This window comes from Apodemus sylvaticus, chromosome 14, assembly GCF_947179515.1.
Source record: "Apodemus sylvaticus chromosome 14, mApoSyl1.1, whole genome shotgun sequence".
In the NCBI taxonomy this organism is placed as follows: domain Eukaryota; kingdom Metazoa; phylum Chordata; class Mammalia; order Rodentia; family Muridae; genus Apodemus; species Apodemus sylvaticus.
Genome location: NC_067485.1, coordinates 67216762 through 67227950, shown reverse-complemented (window position 1 = coordinate 67227950; position 11189 = coordinate 67216762). Strand labels below are relative to the sequence as shown.

The following is an 11189-nucleotide window of genomic DNA, read 5'->3' as shown; positions in this document are numbered from 1 at the left end:
GAACGGATCACCAGAGGGCCCCAAATAAGTTTTTTGAAGGAAGTGTCTGTCTTCCATGGATACATGTGCACTTTAGGTATTTCCTGTGACTTTTTAAACAAGATGAAGAGCTCTGATGTGCAAATCGTGGTGACAGGCTTCTGTGAATTCTGTGACAGTTTCCTGACCAGTGAGACAAGAGTAGTGTAAATCCGTGCTTCACACCGATCAGCATAAATAGTGAGTGAAGATGTTGTCAGGAGGGATCCTGGTTAGAAAGCTGATGATCTCAGCCCAAACTTCTTTTCTCGGAACTTTGAAGAATCATAGAGAGGAGTTTTGAAGATGAAGATCTGGAGTGTGAATGCCTCTCTGCACGAGTTTACTTACATGTAAAAACCGGGGTCTGAAAGGACAGCTGTAATCTAGTAAATGAAATATTTTTTTAACTCTAGAATTACGTTATTCTAGTGATTCTATATTATAAGGGCTACTATCTATTATATAAATGACTCTTGTGCAAATTTACCCATAAACATTGCATTTAAAAACAACAATCTACAACAATTCAACCAAAACCTCTATTTTTGTTTTTTTTTCTGTTTTGTTTGTTTGTTTTTACCAGTTTTCCATGCTTGAGAGTTCACCTGACTTCTAGTCAGGCATGTGTAAATACATTAGTGGCCAATTCTACAGAGGTTCTGTTTCTTTAAGAGAACTAGGACTGTTAACTCAGATCATTGAACCATATGAGGGTCAATAAAAGAATAAAATCCCTGGTTAGCGATTCGATTCGAGGACAAGGAACTTGATCCCCGGGTGTGTTTATATATGCTGCTCACTGTGAACAGGGGAGTGTCAGCTCCTCCACTCCTCAGTGCTTCTCAGCATGGCTTCTGGAAAAATAATCAAGCTGGTGCTGTTTGAGCTGCTTGAGTTTGCTGCCTTCTCCATTCCTACCATTGTGATAATGGAACAGTTTGCGACTGCCAATCAGCGGACAAAGTCTGAGAGGACTCACTATTGGCTCATTGTTTCCTGTTCCATCGCCTATGTGGCTGTAGTGAGTCTCTTCATCTGGGTTCCAGTAAAAGTTGTCCTATACAAGAAACGGCATCTTTACAAGAAAATCATAGGATGGTAAGTAGAGGATCTCATTAGCAGGGAGCCCCTGCTGTGCTTTTATCTTTGAATATGATGTGCACATGTGTGCTAAGCAAGTGAACTTAGCACAAGTATGTACAAGATTAATAGTGACATGGCGCTTTTGTAAATGTATTGATGTTGTGCTATCTCTTATATCTTTTATGTCAACGTATTGGTGTTATGAAATCATCTACATTTGCTATGATCATTTTTTTCCTAAATAACAAATGACACAAGATAACAAGGTCTGTTGGTTTGATTATTGCCAGTAGTTTCTCAGCACACTAAATTGTACAGTCTTCAGAGTTGCTCTACGCACATCACAATCACGAGCTTAGGATGCAGAGTTTCACCCAGTTATGCCAAACTGAAAGTAACATCTCCTTTTAGGCGTTCACATTGGACTTTGTTGGTCTAAGGCATGATCGGGCCATTCATTAACTGAGATGTTTTAGGCAACTTGATTACTAAGATTTAACATTAAAAGAATGCTTTGGATGGTCACAAGTTCTATGTGATCCTCGCACGTACAGCCTACTAACCCTTGCAGGGAGAAAATACATCCTTGATAATACAAAAGTGCCTTAGATAAAGATTTGGCATTGCCACATGCCTGTAACCCCAGCAATCAGGAGGCTGAGTGAGGCAGGAGGATCCACGGGTTCTAGGTCAGCCTGGGCCACACAGTGAGAGCTTAAAAAGAGTGAAAAAAAACCTTGTTGCTGTTCTTCCTCCTCCTCTTGCTCCTCCTCCTCCTCCTCCTCCTTCTTCTCCTCCTTCTTCTCGTCCTCCTTCTCTTCCTCCTCTTCTCCTCCTCCTCCTCTTCTCCTCCTCCCTTCTCCTCCTCCTCTTCTCCTCCTCCTCCTTGTCCTCCTCCTCCTCCTCTTCCCCCTCCTCCTTCTTCCTCCTCCTCCTCCTTTGGCATTACCTGTCATCTTTGACTCATGAGCTACAGAACAACCCCTGTTACTATTGTATTTTTTAGAAGTTCGGGTCTGGTTCTCTCCAATCAGGGGTTTCTTTATTTTCTCTAAGTTAAATTCTTTTCATTAGCGATCTTTCACTTCATGGGTGAGCAACACAGGGCAAATTTGAGCAGGGAAGAGCTGAGCATTGTAACATAATTTAGGGTAGAAATGTGAAAGCTGTATATACAGTGATGTAGTCATCTTGGGAAGGATGACTACATCAGAGCTGAAGTATGGGTGCCATTTACCAATGGTTCCACAGCTACAATACTGGAGGTGGCCAGGCCACTTTCTGTCCCTAAGAACCAGGCTTCTAAGAAGTATATCATCTTGTGGTTTGGATGAGACAGAGACTTTCCAACCTTGGATTGAATCTCAGTATCACCAATAGGTGTCTTAGAGGTGGACTATATACCCCAAGTTCCTTTGACTTTCCATGACTATTAGATGAGCAAAGGATTTTGGGGAGATAATGGCAGTTCCAAATGACAGTGACAGTAAAGGACAATAGCCCACTGCAGTGCCCCTGCTCAAGGCTCTTAAGTTTTGCTGGTTTGTTTTTACATTGGCTCATATCTCCAGGACTTTACATTCCAAGTGTTATTCAGGTGGTGAACTTTCCAATATAATTTATTATCAATGTGGTGGGTATTAAGCTATAATGGCCTTTTCATAGATCCTGTGTGCTGATGGTGTTATACATGGATTTTTATCTTTTAATTGTGGACCACTTCATACAGGTGCCTTACCTCAAAAAGTAGACATTGTGATGAGTGTGTCTTTAGTATTTTCCAAAGGAAACTGATACCCAGGAAAACTTAGCAACCTTTCCAAGGTCAGTGTACTAAGTGATAAACTGGGCTTTGGACTTTATCCTGTCTCAATCTAAGGTTCATACTCCAACTACCTTTCAAACCACCTCTGATGAACAAGGTTTCAGGTCTATAGGCAATTGAAGTTGAGTAGAAGAGAAGTCCTTTGTTCCTAATCTTCAGGGTGTGGCAAAGTCTCATCCCTTTGGGGATCTACTCAAACTTCATTTTTATATTGGTCCCATGTAGTCCCTGAATCTAAGGGTCCCAGTTAGTTGTCACAACTTCATCTTTCAGTATTTTCTTCTGGAGAACCCTCTCCCACACTTTAGTTTGTATTTTTGGGTGAGGCTGGCCTCCAGTGCTATCAGTAGTTTTACATAGACGTCACTTTATCTGCAAATTGGTGAACTCTGCCACTATTTCCTCATGAGCTCATTCATGAACACTATCTTGTAGTTACCTTCTAGGGTCGTTAAAGAGAGGAAACAGCTCATGAAAATAATTGCAGGCATTTTACACACTCAGCAAAGCTAAATTTAGCAACATAAGGAAGTTAGATGTTACCTTTACATTATATCTGAAACAATAGAAATTTAAAGTGATAACTTTGTCAGGAAACACAGCTAGCTTGCCCAGAACTGTCAAATTCTGTGCAACTTCTTCTATTTTATGAATTTTTTCTTTTTTTTTTCATTTTGACTTTGAAGGTAAGCCAAGTATGTCTTATTTCAATAGCATTAGAGCGTATTTTGCCCAAAGATGTTTACTTCAGTAATACTCATATCTTATTGCCAACAATATAGTGTTTGTTATTTGAACATGTGAGAGGCAGCATAGTGACACATTACAACTTCAAAGTTATTTTGGCATTTCTACAAGTACAGTCATATGCAGGGCATTAAACCTTGATTGCTACATGAAGATAGCTTAACAAAACCACAACTGTTAATATACATAGCAGGGATCCCAAATACTATTATTTTAATTTATTATTTATTATCGTTGAGTAACTAGGTAGATAGTTGTTCATTTGAAGTTTCACAGATCCTTATGTTCATGGGTTTGATACCTGATGAGACTGTTTGAAAGCATCCCAGGAAAAACCATGTGAACCTTATGAAACTAGTCTTTAGAGAGGGAGGTACCAGAGACCTAATCAAGAATGTGTCCAAAGAACACACATGTATACAAATCTCAGGTTTGTTGTTGTTGTTGTTGTTGTTTTTAATTGAAAAGGGAAGTAAAAACGCTTTATGATAAAATTAAAAATTTACATGGAAACTAATTCAGATAAAATAGAAGAGATACATAGAAAAACATGTTAAAATTGACAATTTTCATGGAAAATTAAAGAGTAAAGTGGTAGACATGTAAAATATTGCTAAATTAATTGAAATATGAAGTAGAACATTTTATGATAGAACTGAAGATTTACATGGAAAATATTTCTGATAAAACTGTAGAAAAATTTTAGGTGTTAAAAATTTTAAACATGTTAGAATTAAGGATTATCATGGAAAATTTTATATAGGTGTAATAATGGTAGGCATAAAAGCATTCCTAAGTTGATTGAAAGTGGAATTATAAATATTTTCTGATAAACTTGAAGATTTACATGGAAACTATTTCTGATAAAATTGAAGAAATATATAGAAAAACATGTTAAAATTAAAGATTATCATGGAAATTATACAGATAAAGTGATAGGCATAAAGATGATTCTAAGTTGATTGAAGGTGGCATTATAAACATTTTCAGATAAAATTGAAGATATACATGGAAAATATTTCTGGTAAAATTCAAGAAATATATAGACAAACACATTAAAATTGACTATTTCATGGAAAATTTTACATATAAAATGATAGATATAATTAATTGAAGGTGGAATTAGAAACATTGGGATAAAAAGATTTGCATTGAAAACATTTCTGATAACATAGAGGAAATATATAGAAAGACATATTAAAATTGAAAAGTATCTTGAAAAATAATGCAGATAAAATGGTAGGCATAAAACATTACTAAATTAATTATAAGGGGAATTACAAACATTTTCTGATAGAATTGAAGATTAACATGAGAAATTTCTGTTAGTCTATGTCTTTTTATTGGGGAGTTGAGTCCACTGTTGTTAGGAGATATTAAGGAATAGTGATTGTTGCTTCCTGTTATTTTTAATGTTATTTATATGTTTGTGTGGGTATCTTCTTTTGGGTTTGTTGGAAGAAGATTACTTTCTTGCTTTTTCTAGGGTATAGTTTCCCTCCTTGTGCTGACATTTTCCATCTATTATCCTTTGTAGGGCTGGATTTGTGGACAAATATTGTGTAAATTTGGTTTTATCATGGAATAGCTTGGTTTCTCCATCTATGATGATTTAGAGTTTTGCTGGGTATAGTAACCTGGGCTGGCATCTGTGTTCTCTTAAGGTCTCTATGCAGTCTGCCCAGGATCTTCTAGTTTTCATCGTCTCTGGTGAGAAGTCTGGTGTGATTCTGATAGGTCTTCCTTTATAAGTTACTTGCCCATTTCCCCTTACTACTTTTAATATTCTTCCTTTGTTTAGTGAATTTGGTGCTTTGATTATTTTGTACTGGGAAGAGTTTCTGTTCTCGTCCAGTCTGTTTGGAGTTCTGAAGGCTTCTTTTATGTTCATGGGCATCTCTTTCTCTAGGTTAGGGAAGTTTTCTTCTATAATTTTGTTGAAGATATTCACTGGCCCTTTAAGTTGGAAATCTTCACTCTCATCTATAACTATAATCCTTAGGTTTGGTCTTCTCATTGTGTCCTGGAGTTCCTGAATGTTTTGGGTTACCAGCTTTATGCAGTTTGCATTTTCTTTGACTGTTGAGTCAATGTTTTCTATGGTATCTTCAGCACCTATGGTTCTTTCTTCTATCTCTTGTATTCTGTTGTTGATGCTTGAATCTATGACTCCTGAATTCCTTCCAAGGTTTTCTATCTTCAGAGATGTCTCACTTTGTGATTTCGTTATTGTTTCAATTTTCCACTTTTAGATCCTGGATGGTTTTGTTCAGTTCCTTCATTTGATTATTTGTGCTTTTCTGTAATTCTTTAAGGGATTTTTGTGTTTCTTTAAGGGCTTCTGCCTGTTGACCCATGAACTCCTGGATTTCTTTAAGGGATTTTTGTGTTTCCTCTTTAAGGGCTTTTACCTGTTGATGGATATTCTCCTATATTTCTTTAAGAGAGGTATTTAAATCTTTCTTGAAGCCCTCTATCAGCATCATGAGCATACAATTTTAAATCCAACTTTTGCTTTTCTGGTGTGTTGGGGTATCCGGGACTTGCTGTGGTGGGAGAACTGGGTTCTGATGTTGCCATGTGGCCTTAGTTTCTGTTGGTAGGGTTCTTGTGCTTGCCTTTTGCCATCTGGTTATCTCTGGTGCTAGTTGGTATTGTTGTCTCTGGCTGGAGTTTGTTCTTCCTGTGGGCCTGTAAGCCTGTGTCCTTACTCCTCTGAGCTCGGAAGTGAAAGCACTGCTGGGAGATTACTCTCTCCTAGTGGGCTGTGCACAGAAGGCTGTGGAATCTCCTGGATCCCTGGTGCAAATGGCTGAAGAAAGACTTCTGTCCCAGCTGCTCCACTGATGTTAGGCCCTGTGCACTCCTAGCTGTTCTCCTCCAGAGAGAAGGTGGAGATCTCACCTCAGTGCTCAGAAGTGAAAGCACTGCTGGGAGATCACTTTCTCCTGGTGGGTTGTGCACTGAAAGCTGTGGAGTCTCCTGGCTCCCTGGTGCCCAAATCTCAGTTTTGACATTGGCTTATGGGAGCTATATATATTCTCTGAGCTTTAGTTTTCTCAAGAACCAAACAGAGACAATCTAGTTTCCATTTGGGAGCATTTTTTTAAGCATAAGATTGTGCATCTGAAGTCACTGGCACAGCGTCTTGAGGCTTCTATAGATATCAGTGTTAGTGACCTTCAGCAGAGCTGATTATTTCTGTTTAAAATGGAAACTTGCTTAATTGTTAAAGTAATCTTGAGAAATGGAATAAATCGGGCTAAAACTGAAGAAAAGCAGATGCCAACAGTGGTGCTCTTAGAATTTGAAGTATTTTGTAGGATCTCTTTTGTCACTACTTTTTGCATTTACACAAGTGCTTTGGGCTTCCTTTTCTCTGTGACCTACCGGATAGAACTGTGAATTGACCAGGTGACCATAATTCTCCTTTTATGAAGAGGAAGCATGCCCTGGAGCCGAAGACACGCACTGAGTCAACAGAAGACATTGAACTTTCGCTTGGCCCAAACACTTCCTCGTTCCTTTAGACTTGTCCTTTCTTGATGGCCTGTTATCATGCCTATGGATTAGGGAGAGGCAAGGTGGGATAAGGAAAAGCTGCTTAAGTAAATAACTAAGTGCTTATGTCAATCCACCAGAGAGACACTTTTCTGGATGTTCAGAAGGTCACTGGGGACAGGACAGCTCTGGAGGATACATGGCATACCCAGACTGCCTCTGGTCCCGGAGCTGTGCTTCAGGAATTCTCCCTAGTCTGTTTTATAAAACGACTACTTCAAAATAGGCTGTGTCAGAAATCTGTGGCAGTGTGAAGTTTGCAAGTCCATTTTTAAAGTGACGTTTTAGATCATTGTGATTTTGCTGTTGCTTTGTATCCTGGCAGTGGAATAAGAACCAACATTTGCTGATCACCTCCAATGTGCCATACATACTTCTGAACATGTTATCTATGACTAACCCTGCCTGTCCTGAAACTTGCGCTGTAGACCAGGCTGCCCTCAAACTCACAAAGATCTGTCTGCTTCTGCCTCCTGAGTGTCAGGATTAAAGTCCGGTGCCGCCACCACCCAGCAGCTGTATCCCTCTTGAATAAAGGTTTCTGAACATCAACTTTGTCCCTTAAAATTCAACTTGATGACTGAAAGAAATCCCAGAGTTCAGTGTCTAAACTGCCTTGAACAAGATAGGTAGACCATCTGCCTCTTGATTTTCTTTCTTTAAAACAGGGATCTTAGTATTTTTTTGTGGTTTTAATTACCAGAATGGTCTTCCTTATTTATGCGATAAAATCTGCCACTGTGCACCTTCCCCCCAGTCCTCTTTCAAGAGGACTCCCTTTATATATCAGTGAGCTTGCCCTTGGCCTAGATTGCTATTTATCACTCCCTTCCCCCTCTCCCCTACCCCCCGCCCCGCCCCATCATTCCGTAAGCACATTATTCATTGTCAAAACTATAAGAAGCCATTTCTGTGATGTCTTGTCAGGGTGACTTCTCCAAGCACACTGTATCTGTCCCAAAGTCTCTCAGAAAGATGAACATAGTCAGGTCATCCCACTGGGCTCAGGCATAATCTTAGTCCTTCTGGTTTTGTTGTTGTTTGTTTGTTTTGGGGGGTTGTTTGTTTGTTTTCAGTTTGCAGAATCCCACCAGGCCTCCATGCCCCGTGGTTCCTGGGTTTTATACAGTTTTAGAATTCTCCTTGGATGCTAGCTGGCTTTCTAATGTCTGGATATCATATCTTGACATCCTTTTGATTAAAATACTGACTTCAACCATCAATTCAACACCATTGGCTCCATGCTTTACAACTAAGGGTCCAGTTGTTTGAAACTTCTAGAAGACTAACTTTAAAGAGGGGTTTCCTCATCCTGAACTTAGGCAACACCTACAAACCCAAAAGCACATTAATGTCAGAGGTCATTACCTCTCTGTCTTTAGAACACTTTGTACTGAACATGTATTCAGCACAGCTGAGGGGGACAGGAAACTAAGTGGGTAGTTGTATTTTTAACATGAATTCAGTAGTTTCCTCTCCCCCTGTTTTTATTTATTCTTCTCTCATATAACACATCCCAACCACAGCCCTCCACCCACCACTCTTCCTAGTATCCTCTCCCCCAGATCCACTGCTCCTCCACCTCCCTCCAGAAAAGAGCAAGTCTCCGAGGTATTTTAATCTAACAAGGCATAACACAATGGAATAAGACTAGGTAAAAACCCTCATATCAAAGCTGGGTGAGGCAAGCCAGTGGTAGGAAAAGGGTCCTAAGACAAGAGAAAGAGTCGGAGACTCCCCAATTTCTACTGTTAGGAGTTCCACAAAAGCCCCAAGGTAAATAACCATAATGTGGAGGAGTTAGCACAGACTCCATGATTGCTGCTTCAGTCTCTGTGAGCCCCCATGAACCCTGCATCATTGACTCTGTGAGCCACGTTCTCCTGGTGTCCTCAACCTCTCTGGCTCCTACGTTCTCCTGGTGTCCTCAACCTCTCTGGCTCCTACAATCTACCCTCCATCTCTTCTGCAGGGTTCCCCAAGCTCTGGAGGAAGGCTCTCTGAAGACAACTGGCCTGAGCACCAATCTAGAGTATAGCAGAATATCACTAGGAATCATTTCATTATTTCATTGACTTGGAGGGGGCAGTTGTGTTTGGTTCTACCCTAGACTTCTGGGTTGACCTGCTTCTGGTTCCTTGCTGGTGTGGCTTTCTCTCATGGCTTGAGCCTCTTGTTAGACCAGTCATTTGGTTAGCCACTCCCACAAGTTCTGCACACCTTTCCTGAACACATCTTGCGGGCAGAATAGATTGTCAGTCAAAGGTTTTGTGGTTGGCTTGGTGCCCCAGTCCCACCATTGGAAGCCTCGCCTGGTTACTGAGTCAAGCTCCAATTCCTCCATTACTAGGACTTCTCATAAGTCCCAGGAAGTTTCCACTGTACTAGTTCTATTACCCCATAAATACCCTCTCCAATTCCAATCATCTCTCCCCATGTGCTCCCTCAGTGCCTCTGTTCCTCTCCTGATCCGTTTTGTTCCCACTCATACCTGCGCCTTGTCTACCCACATAATCTATTGAGTTTTCCCTTCCCAGGGTGATCTACACATCTCCTCTAGAGTCCTCCCTGTTACTTAGCCTCTCTGAGTCTTTGAATTGTAGTGTGATTATCCTTTACATAACAGCTAATATATACTTATAAGAGAGTCCATAGCATGGTCTGGGTTAGCTTACTTGGGGTGATTTTTTTTTGTAGCTCCATCTATTTGCCTGAACATTTCATAATGTCACTCTTTAAAAACTGATGAGTAATACTCCATTGTGTAAATGTACCGCATTTTCTTTATCCAGTTTTCAGTTGAAGGACGTCTAGGTTGTTTCCAGTTTCTGGCTACTGTAAATAAAGCTACTATGAACATAGCTGAGCAAGTATCCTTGTGGTAGGCTGGAGCATCTTTTGAGTATATTGGCAAGAGTTGTATGGCTGGTCCTTGAGGTAGATCAATTCCCAAATTTCTGAGGAATAGCCATACTGATTTCTACAGTGGTTATACAAGTTTGCACTCTGACCAGCAATGGAGGAGTGTTTTCTTTGTTTCATATCCTTGACCTTATAAGCTGATGCACGTGTTTTTGATCTTACCCATTCTGGCAGGTGTAAGATGGAATCTCAAAGCAGTTTGGTTTTGCATTTGCCTGATAGCTAATGTTGAACATTCCTTTAAGTGTTTCTTGGCCATTTAAGATTCCTCTGTTGAGAATTCTCTGTTCAGATCTGAACCCCATTTTAATCAGATTCTTGCTTTGTTGATGTCTAGTTTCTTGAGTTCTTTGGATATTTTGGATATTAGTCTTCAATCAGATGTGGAGTAGCTAAAAATCTTTTCCCATTCTATAGGCTGCCATCTGCCATTTTTTTCTCTATTGACAGTGTCCTTTGCCTTACATGAGCTTTTCAGTTTCATGAGGTCTCATTTATTAATTGTTGATCTTAGTACCTGCCCTAGCAGTGTTCTGTTTAAGAACACTGTGCCAATGGTTCAAGGCTATTCCCTACTTTCTGTTTTATTAGATTCAATGTATATGGTCTTAGATTAAGGTCTTTGATCCACTTGGACTTGAGTTTTGTGCAAAGTGATAGGTATAGAATAATTTTCAGTCTTCTACATGCAGACATCCAGTTAGAGCAGCACCTAGCTGCTTTCTAGCACCCCCTTTCTAGCTTTTTTATTAAAAATCAGATGTCCATAGTTGTGTGGATTTATGTCTGGCTGCTCATTCAATTCAGTTGATCAAGGATCTGGTTTTATGCCAATACTATGTGGTTTTCATCACTATAACTCTGCTACAGCTTGAAATCAGGGATGAGAATATCTCCAGAAGTTTTGTTATTGTTAAGATTTCTTTAAGCTATCTTTTTTGTTGTTGTTTATCCATATGAAAGTGAGTATTGTATTTTCAAGATCTCTAAAGAATTATGCTGGAATTTTGATGGGGATTGCATTGAATCT

General features: G+C 39.6%; 1 protein-coding gene across 1 annotated transcript in view; it reads left to right on the top strand.

Annotated features, from left to right (window-relative positions):
* Window positions 1-868: 868 nt before the first annotated feature.
* The window catches only part of Tmem236 (transmembrane protein 236), a 53486-nt gene continuing 43165 nt past the window's right edge, over window positions 869-11189 (top strand). Inside the window, exon 1 of the mRNA XM_052157453.1 lies at window positions 869-1119. Coding sequence (XP_052013413.1) covers window positions 869-1119 — 251 coding nt within the window. The remainder of the gene's footprint in view (window positions 1120-11189) is intronic.